The sequence below is a fragment of the Phytophthora sojae genome (assembly GCF_000149755.1).
Source record: "Phytophthora sojae unplaced genomic scaffold PHYSOscaffold_7, whole genome shotgun sequence".
In the NCBI taxonomy this organism is placed as follows: Eukaryota; Oomycota; class Peronosporomycetes; order Peronosporales; family Peronosporaceae; genus Phytophthora; species Phytophthora sojae.
The window spans coordinates 3,479,828-3,494,943 of record NW_009258121.1 but is presented as its reverse complement, the minus strand read 5'-3'; the positions used below and the strand labels follow the sequence as shown (position 1 = coordinate 3,494,943).

The 15,116-nt window shown below is 54.4% G+C and overlaps 4 protein-coding genes across 4 annotated transcripts; 2 read left to right on the top strand and 2 right to left on the bottom strand.

Annotated features, from left to right (window-relative positions):
• Positions 1-2,316: 2,316 nt before the first annotated feature.
• On the bottom strand, positions 2,317-3,789 carry PHYSODRAFT_249049 (hypothetical protein; the record flags this gene model as incomplete). The annotated part of the gene is made up of 4 exons (XM_009534596.1): positions 2,317-2,611; positions 2,654-2,867; positions 2,996-3,451; positions 3,591-3,789. 4 exons carry the CDS (start codon positions 3,787-3,789, stop codon positions 2,317-2,319), a joined length of 1,164 nt encoding a protein of 387 aa, XP_009532891.1.
• A 5,570-nt stretch (positions 3,790-9,359) lies between these two features.
• On the top strand, positions 9,360-10,664 carry PHYSODRAFT_415093 (hypothetical protein; the record flags this gene model as incomplete). Its single annotated transcript, XM_009534595.1, has 5 exons — positions 9,360-9,639; positions 9,724-10,146; positions 10,231-10,346; positions 10,430-10,536; positions 10,604-10,664. Coding segments are annotated over 5 exons (987 nt in total), but the record flags the coding sequence as incomplete, so codon positions are not given.
• A 246-nt stretch (positions 10,665-10,910) lies between these two features.
• Positions 10,911-13,085, bottom strand: PHYSODRAFT_514893 (hypothetical protein; the record flags this gene model as incomplete). Its single annotated transcript, XM_009534594.1, has 3 exons — positions 10,911-11,120; positions 11,244-11,847; positions 12,103-13,085. The coding sequence occupies 3 exons, from the start codon at positions 13,083-13,085 to the stop codon at positions 10,911-10,913; spliced, it is 1,797 nt and encodes a 598-aa protein (XP_009532889.1).
• Positions 13,086-14,501: 1,416 nt separating this feature from the next.
• Positions 14,502-15,116, top strand: PHYSODRAFT_517254 (hypothetical protein; the record flags this gene model as incomplete). Its single annotated transcript, XM_009534593.1, has 1 exon — positions 14,502-15,116. One exon carries the CDS (start codon positions 14,502-14,504, stop codon positions 15,114-15,116), a length of 615 nt encoding a protein of 204 aa, XP_009532888.1.

Here is a 15,116-nt window from a genome sequence, read left to right as displayed (position 1 = left end):
CCTCCGACGTCAACACATTTCCTTCATTAGCTGTCGGCGGCAACACCGACGCTAGCTGCTCTTGCGCGCGTGCTCGCGCGCGCTCAGGGCGCTCCGGGACAGCGGCATTAGGCGCTGGCTCGAGTGGGGAGTCGCGCGCACCTGTCGGTGCGTGCATAGCGGCAACAGGGTCATCGCTCACTGTTCCGCTGTCGCGACCGAAGCGCACGAGAGTGGGCTTCTCCCAATCGATGACCGGATCATGCCGTGCAAGCCACGGCATGCCCAATACAATGTCAAACTTATCGTCCAGATCCAGGACGATAAAGGTCTCGACAAACTCTTGATCTTCATACGTGAAGCGCACGCGTACCATGCGCTTCTCGGTCTTCACGACGGCACCCGTTGCCAGTCGTACTTCCAACATACTTCGAGGTATCTTTAAATCCTCGAAGTCAAGCCTTGATAGCCTTCGCAGTCGAACAAAGTTCTTCGACGCGCCAGAATCTACTAACGCACGGAGAGAGCCGCTTGCTTTCATCGAGTTCACGTTCAGGATGACAAGGTCATGCTTGTCATTTTGGTTCTTGCAGTGAGAATGAATCTCACTCGAGAGTTCCATGGGTTCTGGGCCTCCCGTCCTCACTACCGGGCGTTGCTGTGGCCTCGGCACATGTGCATGCAGCTTGGCCTGCCGCAGGCTAAACTCCTCTTGCATTGCAAGAGTAATTGCAGCTTTGAGAATACTCGGGTACTCACGGAAGAGATAGGTCTTCACAGGCCCATCTCTCAGCCCCTTCCTGAACGTGACGACCTTGCTCGCCTCGTCGATCGGATTGGTCACGATGTTCGATACCAAGTACCGTGCTCTCTGAGCGTAAGCATGGGCATCATGCTTGCCCTGCTGCAGGTCGAGGAACTCCGCCCTCGACCGGAACTCGTTTTGCGGTGGCTCAAACGCTTGTCTGAGCTCTTTCTTGAAACCCTCGTACGTGCTAAAGCACGTAGGATCCGAGAGTCGGCGCCATACGCCCAACTTCTTGCACGTCCGCCAAGACATGACATGGCGAAGGCAACCTTCGACAACGGGTCGACGATACGTCGAGCCGCAATGGTAGTGTCGAGTTCGACAAGCCAACGGAGGAGAGGTTCACCCTCTCTTCCGACATAGTTACTCACATTGAGCTTTAGCGATTGCGCGCGTGGTGTCGTCACGGACGGCACAGCGGTAGTAGCAGCAACATCGCGTTGCTCCTTCAGGATAAGACCCAGAGCAACACCGTGTTGCTCTGTCGGCGTTAGCGTACGCAGCATCGTAGCTACAGCCGCCTCACCAAAGACTGTTGACAGTCGTTGCAGGGCCTCCCACTCTGGATCCGACAGGTGGGGACAGTCAGCGCGTGCAACGTGCGTTGCAGGCGTAGTGGAGCTTTCCATGAGCACCTCTGTATCCATGGGAAGGTTCTCAGCCGCGTTCGTACGGTGACGTATGAACTCAGGTAGTCGGTCGTTGGACGGACTACAAAGTGCTACCAGGTGTAGTGGGCCTACTTTGGGTCACTACTTTAGCTTACACGTGTGCGCACGTCTACGAGGAAGCGTAGCTTGGTTTAAATTAGAGTTAATTATACTCGGACCTCCGAGTATAGATTAATCTAAATAAACGATCCAAATAATGTTTTGGGTTAAAATGAGAACTGCTATTTTTGTTTTATGTTTCTGACTTCCTCTAAATGTAATATTCTAAGATAGGAATCTGCCATCGGCTGGTTGGCAGAATTACAATGCTATGCATGTCGCTCATTGGCTAGAAGATGTTGCTCTCAGTCAATAGGAGTCCTAAGTCTCTATGGACCACCCGTCGTGGTAGTCGTAAATGTATGTAGCCGTTGGTGTGTCTACACCAAGGTCGAGAAAGTCTTTCGAACCTCTAACAGACGTCGTGTCTGCTAGAGTTACAAGTGACTGTAGCCACTTGTGCGTGTAATCCTGTTACATGTGTGAGGTGTTAACCGCAACCTGCAGGCACTCGGCAATTGGGTACACTGGCAGTCTGCGCGTTGAGTCCCACCAGGTGATGCATTCGACAAAAACGAACTGAAGGCATCTGAGACAAGCTCACCACATTCGATGGTGACTGGCGCGCTCTACGGTGTAAGAGCGCGCCAGTCGCTATCGGATTAGGGGCTGGTCAAACTACGCGGTTTTGACTCTGTCTGTTTTTTGTCCAAAATGATCAAAACATAGGCACTTTACTCAAAACCCGAGAACCACCTCGGCGATTGAGTTCTCGGGTTCTTGGCGAATAGGTGCATGCTGTGTGTGGTGCGGTTTGAACTACCCGTCGCCTGTGGCAGGCAACGTGCTGTTGAAGATGTCATCGTTAGTATCGTCGATCAAGAAGTCGATGCTGCTGCGCTCATGAACGTGCTCACGGAGGTACCCGCCCGTGAGCAGCGACGTTGCTCGAGCTTGGAGGGGCTTGTCTGACTTCCGCCGCTGCAGGAACGGCATGGCCGCCATGGACCGATGGCGACAGCAGTCGCGCATCTGCTGCAGCAGCAGCACACGCTTGAGCTTCCGCTTCTGCGTGTAGTCACGCTTGAACGCGCGATTGAAGGTCTCGCAGGGGCTATTAGTAGTAGCGAACCCCGTAGGCGTAAGATAGCACTACCAGTTGCTAAAGTTCCCCTTTATCCACAGCTTCTTCATGTATTCGCGGAACGCATCCAGCTCGGGGCGCTTGTTCCACTCAAACAGCACTTTCTCCTTGCGTGTCAAGTACTCCACTTTAGTAAGCGAGAAGTGCAGATCATAGGTATCACTGGAGACCTCGGCCCCCACGTCGCCGTGAACCCCACTCATGCGCTCCTTCACGGCAACCCGTACTGTTGCGATCACGTGGTAGAAACCATGAGATACGTGTACGTGCAGTCGATCCCAAACACGCTCTGTACGGCATTGATTTGAGCAACGTCGGCACCTGCCATCACATAGCGCACACGCATTGCCTCACCAGCCACTTGCGCGTACACAGTCCGCAACGCGGTAAATGCATCGGTAAAGTGCCTCTCTTCCGGTTGCGACGTAACGAAGAGAGCCAAAAGGTGAAACGCTCGCGATCCATCTGAGAGGCCGACGCCGATGACTGGGTAGCTGAGCCGGTCCAGCTGAAACGTCGCATCCACATGCAGAATGACGGAGGCCGGGTCGCAGTTGGCCGATCGCAGGAGTGCCTTCGTCGTAACGCCAGCAACAAAAGGGTGCTTGTCCGAGCCGTCCCCCGTAATGCACTTGCCGCGGGCATCCGTATCGCGCGTAAAGGTAACGGCATCATGCTCGGCTTCGCTGCCGGTAAAAGAATGTGCAGCCACGTGGGCAGCAACGTCGCAAACGGAATCATTGCCGCCGAGCTTAGTGCGCCGGTAGTGGCTCACACAGTTTTGCACCTTGCGAAGCTCAGGTAGATCTTCTAGGCGCAGTCCAAACTTGCGCGACATCGTATGCAGAATGTGGAGCGGCGTGAGGTTCTCGCATGTCGTGGATGAACGCGCGTTGCGCCCGTGTGATAGTGGGCTTCCGGCGAGGATTCGCCGCCGAGAAATGCTTACCACGCTCACTCATGGTCACCGTCTTCGATTCTTGGTAGATCAGCACCTTGGCACGCCACGGGCACTTCGCGAACGGGGCCACCGCCTTGCACTGCTTGCACTCACACAGCAGATTCTTGTACCGCATCAAATGCACGATGGCGGAGGCGCACGCGGTGCAGGGCATGAGCTGTCTCCTGGATGCCTTGAAGGCCTTCATACCCGGAAGCAGCGTGTCCGCATCATGTTCGGAGATCTCACTGCAGAGCGGTTGCCAGTCGTGCGAGGTGGGCACAGTGGCGAGAGGGGAGGAGAGGGGAAGTTAGGTGTTGGGGGGCGGTACTTTCGGGAGAATCGGGAAGTAAAGGCAACAACCCCGTCCTGTAGCTTTTGCCCACCTCACGCTTTGTGCAAACCTGCCGGTTTTGTGCTGCTCCTATATTTGTTGTGCTGGTCAGCCTCTATCACTGTTAGTTACAGTACTAAGTATTGTGCTTTGCAGACTTTTTGGCACTTCAGACTGTAACTCGTACGACTTATCGAGCACGACTTAAATCGTACTAAGTACTCGAGTACGAATTGCTATAAGTCGTGGATGGTCAAGGAGCACTAAGTAGTGCGCATATGTCATCTCCTGCAAGATTTAGCAAGCTGGATTAGCATCCTTTTGGCACTTTTAGAAAGTGCCATTTCCGAGCCAAACTGGCTTCGAAACACAACTTGAGCAACTCGCATTCAAAGCCACTATGATTTACGAATACTAACTAGTGCAGTAATTAGGAGGGCAAACTGGTTGCAAAGCACAATACTTACTTGTAGAAGTTTTCTCGCGGGAGAACGAGGCCCATTCACGAATTTAACATGCGTATATTGTGCTTTGCAACCAGTTTGCCCTCGGTGTTCGTACTTAGTGGTAAATCATAGTGGCTTTGAATGCAAGTTGCTCAAGTTGTGTTTCGAAGCCAGTTTGGCTCGGAAATGGCACTTTCTAAAAGTGCCAAAAGGATGCTAATCCAGCTTGCTAAATCTTGCAGGAGATGACATATGCGCACTACTTAGTGCTCCTTGACCATCCACGACTTATAGCAATTCGTACTCGAGTACTTAGTACGATTTAAGTCGTGCTCGATAAGTCGTACGAGTTACAGTCCGAAGTGCCAATACATGTACGTTATGCATTTGAGTCTTCACGAAAATCGGCACAAGTGCTATATATAAGGTTTAAGATTACTAAGTGTATGTAGGACTTCGCGGGGGCTGATATAGCAGAAATACAAAGTGACCAACGCAAAGCTATGACAGGTAACCAAATTATTAGGAAACCGGCCCAGTTCTCATTAAGAAAAAAATAAAAAAGGTACATGTTTGTGGAGTTAAACAACTTTTAACTATTTAAGCTAATAGAGATTTATTTATATATTTATTGCGGTTTAGTCGGCTAACTACACCCGATACTGCGCTCTGCTGCAGCCTCGCCTACGGATCGCATGTTGGAACAACACGCGCCCACGGTAGTCGCCCATACATGACAGCACGGATCACACAGTCGCAGAGACTGCGTCGCCAGTGCTGCCCAGGTCATATGCATATATCCAGTAAAGTAAAGACCTTGACACCAAACAAGCTAGGTCGCGCCGTTGGTACCAAGTTGGTGATTTCGTTGCTCATGCCAGCGTTCGCCACGCTCATAAATCTGGTCTCTTCGTTCTTAAAGGCGGCGGGACAGTTGGCTTTGAGTTCGTTGAGCCTATTGCTGACGTCTCGTCTTGATTCCCAGGTTCACATCCCTCAAAAGCGTTTGGCAATGCCGTTGAGATCGTTCATTAGCATCAATGGTGCAGCTGTACTCCCAGTACTCTCGGAGGGTAACCCAGGTACTCAAGAAAATCGACTCATGCAACACCTTTGCCTGCCCCATAGTATAGGACACTGCCTCTGACCATACTTTGCTTCCTTTCGTCATAGTGGGGTACCGTTGCCATCCTTTAGGGGCTTCGCAGACGGCTAGCTGAAGGCGATCCAACTGCTGTCGAACCGTAGTCCACCACGTGGGTTGTTGAGCGTTCTCGTTATCATGACCAAACCAGTCAAAGCAGGGATGTCGTCGTTGACTGCCGTCTCGCTCCTCCACTGGTGGCAGGTCAATAATCCATTCATCACTGCCGAGGGCCTGCTCCCAATACGACTTCGAATTACTTGAAATAGAGGGTGCATTTCCGTTCAGTGTGAAAACAACGATTAGAATAGTGCGTTCATTTGTTTGGAAGACGTCTGCCATGGTGCAGCTACGCCGCTGCACAGCGAATGCCTCAGTACGCATTGCTAGCTGGCTTGCCGGTATTTTCACAGTCCAAACACAGTCGCTTGTCTCAAGTATCATGTGCCCTGGTGAGCCAAAGTACGTCACGACCCAATACACCAGTAGGGATTCCCCACTCTGACTCTCATAGCTGCGCTGGAAACTTTCCCACCATTCTTCAGGGCGAGGAAGGTAGATATCATCTATCCACCAAGTAGTGATTTCACGTGGTGGCGATAATCCCATCAGGCCCGGAAATTGATCGAAACAGATACTGCGCTCAAATGAAATAGCTGACCAACCGGGGGTCCACTGGGTGAGGCACGCGTGATATAAGCCAATCTGTGTGTGATAGCACCTCACCGCCTCTATCAGCCCCACAGGTATCATGCATCGCGAAGATCCCCGTGGTCGATTTGATTCGACTTCATTTCCCAGGAGCTGGAGAAATCTGGGGTCTTTAGACTGCGCGGCAGGATCTCCTAACCAGTCAAGCCATTGAGGGTTTAACCACATGCCATTGTCTGCTCGAATCATCGTCAGCCATAAAAATTTGCTAGGTTCGTTTCCACACCAGGGTCCCCGCTGCTCGAGGCCACACGATTTCCCAATGTCGTGAGCTATAGCAGGTACTTAGTAGTAGTAGTAAGTAGTAGAAAAATATCCTGATCCGGTACCCATTGCCGGGATATTAACGAGCGATGCAAAGTTGTTAGCTTGGCGGTCAATTTCTGAACATGTTCACACTCGGGTTCAATGAGTCCAAAACGATGGTCTTGTGTGTCAACTTCGTCGCACGTGGCGCATGAAGCCAACCATCTACTATCAAAGCGATTCTTGACGGCATTGGTGTGTAGTACATTGGACCGAGCTCTCCAGTAAAATCTTCTTAGCGATTCTGACCATTTTCCGTTGTAAATCATCCCAATTTCTCCGTTTTGCAATTCTCTGCTGTTGGTGCTGTATCCAACGTCGGTACTGGTCTTCGTAACTGCGGCATTTGAGGTAGCGCAGCGTATTTCCAAAAATCAATGCCCCCTCTTCGTCTACAAGCATGAAATTATCAAACGCTAGTCAGGCTGCATATGAAGGCATCATATCCATGTGATGGCTCCGCCCTGCGGCAAGATCCACGCACGCCAGTGATTTTCGCTGCTGCCGTAGCGATTCATCTGTTGTGAACAGGGGCGGACCCAGAACCAAAATCTGAGGGGGGCCGGGCCAAAAACAGGGGCTCAAAAATAGTGGAGTACCGTAGCATCTTAGTCCTAGGCGTCACTGCACAAGCACTGATTGCAAATCACAAGCGTCACCAGCTGACTGGCAGTAAATATTTGATGTGCAGTCAGTGACTGTACATCAAATATTTATCAAAGCATGTATTTCAAATTAGCTTGCACTGCTAATTATTCGTCTCGCTACCGTCGCTGTCGTCACGGCCGCCACCGACATGTTCGCGGTGCTGCCGCTGCTGTGACGCAACTGCGGCGTGCCCGACCTCAACATCCGCATCGGCGTGCACTCGGGCCCCGTGCTCGCTGGCGTCGTGGGCAGCAAGGACCCGCGTTAGCACCTGTTTGGAGAGACTGTGAGCATCGCGCACTTCTTTGAGAGCAGCGGCGTGCCCGGCCGCACCCACAGCAGCGAGAACACGTGGGCCAGCATGAACAAGGAGATGAAGAAGGTGACGCCAGGCCACGGCCTCAAGGTCGAGTACCAAGCGGTGCTCTCCATCAGCGGCAGCTCCAAGAAGCTACGCATGTGTGATGGGAGCGTCCCCAATAAGATCCAATAGAGACTTTGAGCCGACCACCGAGAACCTTCATCTTCTGCGCGTAGCTTACCGGCACGCGTAGGTACGTCTTGCTTTTCTTTCCTTTCTTGTCATTTCCCTTGATTCATGGGCGCTCCGCCGCGGAAGTTCCTTGGCGGCCTTCGAGTGTGCTGGAAAGCCTTGTTTTAAACGGAATAGAGCCTAATAATAAAGTCATGTGTAATGTAGCCATATGTAAAAAATGGCAGTCCTACTGGTCAATTTACAACTGACCCTCAGGAGTGAACGACGCCTAGGACTAAGATGCTACGGTACCTCGATCCGACAGCTCAGAAATAGGGGGGGGGGGTAAGTGTGATGTCTTCCCAAAATCTGGGGGGGGGGGGGGGGGCCGGTGCCCCCTGTAGGTCCGCCCGCCCCTGGTTGTGAACTCTCCTTCTTGGTGCGAGCGAACCCAAACGGCTATCATCGACCCATGTGCAGTCATGGCACTGCTCAGCGTAAGCTAATATAGAATTCAAGCGTAATCTAGCACAAAACAAAAAGATATTTTGCCCTGAAGGGTTTGTAGCAGTTATTTGTGTTCGAATAGCATCCCAACAAGCAACATCTTTAGAGTTTAGTCAATAGTTTCAAGTTGACGCAGCGCACGAGTTTAAATGAAGTTTACGTACTCGGAGAGCACATTACTCATTACTCGAAAGTCTGCGAAATGTACTCAAAAGTAGGATAACCCCTCGACAACAGGTAACAGTAGCTAATAGCTACTAGCTGTTAATTTGATCTGCTAGTGATAGTGCAGCAAACATACAAACGCGTTTTGCAAACAACACCGACTGTAAGTAAGTGTGTTGTGAAAATCACTAACATGTTTGCGGAGTAAACTAGGTTAAACTAGACATGCTGTCTACACAGCTCAACGGGTAAAGATTGCAGGCGATGGTTGTTCTTGAGTGGATTTCACCTGTGGCGGCTATAAACAAACCGCAGCAACTTTACCTCGTCGTTTCCCGCGTTGTATCGAGTGAGGCATTTGTGATAACGACTCGATAAAAAAAATGCCCAATGGGCCAAATTACCATTGCGGAGGCGACCCATCTTCGCGCTCCAAGTGACGAGACAGTCAGTTCATCCAGGCATCTGCATTAAATGCAGCCAATATATATTGTGCCATTCATCACTTGCAACTAATAGAAAGAGGTTTCTCTGCACGATGGCGGATTCATCCGTTCGGAGATGACTCCACCGCGGCGCCGGGGTCCAGGAGTCAATCTCCACAATAAAGACAGCGTACGGTACTTCAGGCATACGAACAATGTCAGCAATGTTGCAGGATGTCAATGCCGTCAAACATGCTATGCTACGACCCCTCTGCGTGCATCAATCTAGCGGCGTACGCTGCGGAGCTCGTCCGATCTGGATGCTCAAGTACGGTACGCCAACTTTACATGTCGACAGGAATAATAGTTTACACGCCAACGAACCGATACATTTCTTTTGATTCAAAAATCGCCGATGACCAGAGGACAGTCCAAGCACTTCCGACATCAGCACTTCAACTTGGAAACTGCGTTATGTAATGTACCAGTAATGTGTACATTAAAGTTACGGAAATAAATTTCGGTAAAATACCGACCCGAACACCGCGCTATTTTGTCACTCAACAATAATGGTCACCGCGAGTACTCCCGCGTCTGGTGCGGCCGGCGCGCCGACGCCCACGAAGGCCAAGAGCGCGGCGTCTTCGCAGGCCGCGGCCCGCAAGAAGGAGGCGCGCAAGGCGCCACACGCCACCCCGGGCGGCACGAGCGTGAGCATGAGCAAGAAGGCGGACGGCGGCGGCGTGGACGCGCTCGGGGGCGCCGCGGGCCTCTCCAGCGGCGACCTGTTCGCGCGCAACCTGTCGGTGATGAGCGTGGCCCACGTGGCCAGAGGCGTGGGCTTCGACGCCGTGCAGAAGTCGGCGGCGGACGCCCTGACGGAGATCCTGGCCAAGTGTACGTAGATATATTACTTGCAATAATGGTGGTAAACTATCACTAACAAGTATACATCATGTATACACTTTATATAATTTACAGATATTCAACGCATCGGCGGGGCGGCCAAGGACATCGCCGAGCTGGCAGGACGCACTCAACCCAAGGCCACGGACGTGGTTCAAGCCCTGCAGGACCTGGAGCCGGCCCCCGTGGAGATTAAGGACCTGGTGAAGACTCTGGAGACGGCCAAGAGACCCTTCCCGAGAGATGTCCCGGCCTTCCCGGCCAGGAAGAGAGACATCTCGGGGAACACCATTGAGCAGGCCAAGATCGGACGACGAGAGGGGCTCCCACCTCACGTGCCGAGCTTCCTGCCCCCGCTGCCCAACCGCCACACGTACAGCTCCGAGAGTCGCCTGGTGGTAGACAGAGGGCAGGACACCAAACGCACGAGGCTCGAGCTGCTCAGTGAGAAGGCTCAAGTGCGGCAGTCGCTGCACGGCCTGCAGACTGCGGCTGCCAGTACGTGGATGTTGTGGGGGTTGTGGTGGTGTTACAGGAGGATAATGTCTGACTGGTGGATTTGTTGTGTTACTTTCGTCGTAGAAAAACCGGCCGTCATTGTGCACCAGCCGACGTGGAACGCCTTCCAAGGGTCTACTGGAGACAACGCCACGGAGAACCCGTTCGTGCAGGCGCCGATTGTCAGCCCGGTCGCCACGGTATATGTCTCTCTATCTGCCGTTGAGAATAATGGCGGGCTTGAAGCTAACGTGGTTTATTTTATTGTGTGTGTGTTTTGAAGGGCATCTTTGCTGGACCTGATCGCGACTTTGTGCCAAACGTTGACAGAGAGAAGGCGCAGTCGAAGAACCAGCTCGACAACAATGTGACCATCCCGAAGCTGTCCAAGTACGTATCCATTTTATTGGGTAGTGTCTACTCGTTGCTGACAACTTCGTTTTTTTTTTTTCTGCAGCCAAGAGCAGGGCAAGGAAGAGAAGATACTGTCCGGTACATTCCACGATGGTGATTCCGAATGATCGCCCAGTGGAGCGAGTGAAAAAATGCTACAGGTGTGTGCTTGCTAGATGCCCTTGTGTTGAGTTTCGATCGCTTCTGCTAGCTATTTCTCGCAGCAAACCTCTCTTGGTACTCGTCAATCAACAGGTTTCAACAAGAGGTTGGCTATCTGGAATGCAAATAATATTTAGTTGGAAGTCGTGCACGCTAACTCTTTGTGATTCGACCCTGTGCTTCATTTCGCGCCGTTCTTTCCACAAAGTCTAGACCACTTTGTCCTCAGAGCCGCTCGCGTTCGAGCGTGGGACATCGTCCATCTCGATCTTGGACAGGATCACAGGTCCAGTGACACCAGCGCCCACAATCATCGCCTTCTTACTCCGCTGGCTCAAGATCTTGTACACGACATAGCCGAAGACAATGATGATAAAGGCGCCAAACAGGCTCGAGACGACAGTCGGTGGGCCAAAGCCCTCGCCATTCGCAGTGTCAGCTAGCGCCATCGTGCAGCGTGGGCCGCCCCAGGCACCAGAAGATCCACAAACGCAACGACTTTTGCTGTTGCACGTGCCTGTCAGAATGTGCGAGGTGCTGACGGTGCAGTCGCGGTCCGTCTTGCAGTTCGCTCCGCCGTGGACTTCGATCCACTTGTTGTCAGCCGTCTCGTACTCGTCGATGTGGTCCTCGATCCACTGCTTGGTCGGGTGGGTGGAAGGATCACAGCCGACGGACATGGTGGAGCTGTCCGAGAGGTCCTGGTAGATGCGGATGTAGTCGATGGTCATGTACATGGGGAACCCGTCGCAAATCGCGTTAATCTTGGCGTCGCTGCCATCACCACGGCACGGGGATCCGGGGTTTGGAGGCACGGCGCCCCAGCTCGTGGACAGCGCGACGTTGAAGATGATGTACATGGGCTCCTCCAGCATCATCTTCTTCGGGTTGGACTTGGCGGCATCCTGCGGCATGTTTTCAATGCTCTCGGCTGGGATCTCGAAGATCACGACGTCCTCAAGCATCCAGCGGATGTACCCCTCGGACCCCATGACCCACTCGACCTGGTACTTGACGTAGCTCGTGTACGCCGCTAGCTGGACGGGCCAATTGGCCGAGATGGCGTCCATTTGGTACTCGAACGGCTCCATGAGGTATCTCTTGGACTCCTCCGCGCCGAGAGGTGACGAGCATTTCTTGTTGGAGCTGTCAGGGTCGCACAGGAAGGCCCCACTGTACCCGTTGATGACCGGCATGCAGCCTCCGACGTCGTTGACCCCCCAGTATCTCGTTCCTTCGCCGTCAATCAGCTCGAGATCCGAGTATCCGTCCTTGGACGCCGGACACGTGTTGACCCCCGTACACGTGTTGCTGGTGATGCCCTTCTTCATGTTGGCGATCACTGTCTCCGGGTTCTGGATCAAGCTGCCGTCGGGCGCGCAGAGCGTGTTGGGCGCGTACCGGAGCCCCTGGTACCAACTGTCGTGTCCTCGAGCGTCGTAGGTTTTCTTGGGGATGCCGGGGAAGTTGGCGCCCACCGTCGTGCAGTCCCCAGTGTAGACGCAGTACGCGCTCGTGTCGTTGGCAGCGGGAGGGATGATACGGAAGGCGTCGGGCATCCCGGGCGCGACCTGGATACTCGTCGAGATGGCGATGCCGCCCCCTTCCAGTAGATCGATCTCGGGGGCCCCTCTACCCTGGTGGGGGTTGAGGCCGTGGCCCGGACTACCGTCGCACGCGCTGATGCGTTGGCTCGAGCTGAGCTTCTCGTTGCACTCGTTGTAGCTCCAGGGCCACATGCGACTCGTGGACTGGGAGAAGAGCGCTCTACCCAAGTTCCCCATGAGCCAGATGCCGGGCCACGTCGGGTAGAACGCGTTGGTCTTGACGCGGGCCTTCTCGTTGCCCACGTCCGGGTTGCTGGAGCTCAGCGTGGCCGGTAGTTTGGCCACGGCCTCCATTCTACCGCCTTGGAAGCAGAACTTGTTCCAGGACTGCACCATGCCCGCGCGGTAGTACATGCTGTGCGTCTCGAAGCCCGCGGGCTTGGCGTACGTGTTCCACACCGTGTACGAGATGTTCTCCTCCTCCATGACCTTTATCCGGAACACGCCGCGGCCGTCCGACTCCGTCACGGTGTCCGTCATGTTGACGCTGTAGTACTCGAGGGCCGAGTTGACGCCGTCGGGCATCTCGAGGGCCGTCCACAGGTGGTCGTCGCCCGGCGAGAAGTTGCGGCCCGGCACGTTGAACTCGTCGCTCATGATGAGCGTCCACGTCTGACCGCGCGACGACGTGATGTTGTAGGCCGACTCGGGCGTGTCGACGTCCACCCAGGGGCTCAGGCCCGAGCGAGATGCGATGAACTTGTCGGCCCGCTCCGCTGCGGCCATGCTCGCGGCCAGCGCCAAGCTCAAAGCGCCCAGCACCAGCCCCGACTGCATTGGTGGTATCGTGCTGTATGTAGGACTATCGGAGACTTTGTGGGTCCGGGGCTGGAAATGGAGAATGAATCGAGCCACGCGGGACGAACGGCAAAAGGTCGCACGTGGTGCGTAACGGACACTCATCGCACGCGTGTTCGACTGTCCTCTGGCCTCATTGGCAGCGCTGGCCATCACCATGAGCACAACTTCTGGGTGCTTTGGTGTTTGATATGGGTTGGCGCATTGGGATGCCTGCCCATGAGCAGCTCCACGCTGCTGCTTCTAGCTGCGCGGTGCCCCATTTCATCACGTCCAGCATTGTGAGCACGTTCGCAACTTTTGAGGAAGCAGTTAGTGACGATGGTGTCGATTGCCACCACCGAAATCACACGCCAATACTGTGCCCTCAACTGTTCAGCGCTCTCCTGTACTGCAGACGCTTCTTCTCCCCTTTGAAAAGGATCATGGATCGACGGGCTGAGTTGAGGTGCTGTTGGCACTATAAGCGCTGCTGGGCAAGTGTCGAACGCTTCAGACGACGATCGAGCTCCTCAATTTAGGCCGAGCAAAGATAGCACCAAGCTCAGCGTTGAGAGCCTTTGCTCGTTGTCCGAGCCACACCTTGCCGGTCGGCGGCTTTCATGCACTGCAATGGCTGATCGATCACACCCGTCGACGCCGCGGTTCGCTCGAGGTTACACTCAGCCACCACAGCCGCGAGTGCCGGCGCCGTACACGGAGCTCGACGTCTTCCCTTCCCTGTCAGCGCGCTGGAATGGGGCCAACCAGCTCACGCGGAAACCTCCGCGCCGTCGTCGCGGCCTCGCCACGCTCCCGTTCGCCTTCACGATGCCGTCCGAGGTCGAAGACTCCTCTGCCTTCTCCCTCACGGCCCCTGCAGGATCCGCTTCCAACTTCTTGGATGCCCTGCGCGGTCGGACGCTGCTGGACTTGTCGTGTATGAGGGAGTTCTCGCTGCTGCGCACCAAGCCCATGCCCGAGCGGAACCTCTCGCGTCTGTCCGTCAGCTCCGCGTACAACATGCACACGGAGCAACTGCATCTCAAGCACCTCGCCAAGCCTCCTCAAAGTGCATCAAAAGATGACAGCACTCGTCGAGCGTCTCCAGTCAAGCAGGAACTGTCCGAGCTCCGTTCGCGAGTTGCCCACGCCCACAGGAAGATACTCCAGACAGCAGAACTCAGAGCCGCGCATTCTAACAACAATGCAGCTACTACTGCTGCTCCACGAACGTTCATCGCCACCCCACCGCCGACAAAACTCTCACCCAGGTCTCGTCAGCAACAGCAACAACAACAACAGCAGAAAGCTCGACCCGTGCAACGCCCCCGATCCGAGCCGGCTTCAACCAGCGCAACTCCTACAGTGGCCGAGCAGCACGGATTCCTCCAGGAGCAGGACCTGGCCGCGCTCATGGCGGCTACCGGCTATTCCCGCGCTGAGCTGTTCGCCCGGTGGGCTCGATTCAAGGCGCTGTGCTCCATGTCCAAGAACCCGCACGGCGTGGATAAAGAAACACTACGCCACGGCATCCCGCAGCTGTCGGTGGAGGACCAGTTCTTCGTTGATCGGGCCTTCGACGTGCTGGATAAGGACGGCTCTGGAGCGCTGGACTGGCCCGAGTTCATCGCTGCACTGAGTGCTCTGGAGAAGGGCGACGCCTCTCGCCGCGTCGACTTCCTCTTCCACGCGTACGACCTCAACGGAGACGGCTTCATCCAGCGACACGAAGTGCGGCTCTTCTTCTTGGCTAGTCTTCTAGTGCCGCAGACGCCCGAAGCTCTTGAGGTTGCACGCCATGTCGTCGACAAGATCTTCAGCGCTCTGGGCCGAGAACAGCACGACTCGATCCGTGTGGAAGACGCGATGGCCTATCTGCACGAGCACCCGGCCACAGACGCGTACAGCTTGCTGGGACGTACCATGGTCTCCAGCCCACCGTCGACACCCCTCGCAAATGCAAGGCGCTCCTCGACCCAACCCAAAACTCTCACCGACAACGAAATCAACGAAATACACGTAGGATGA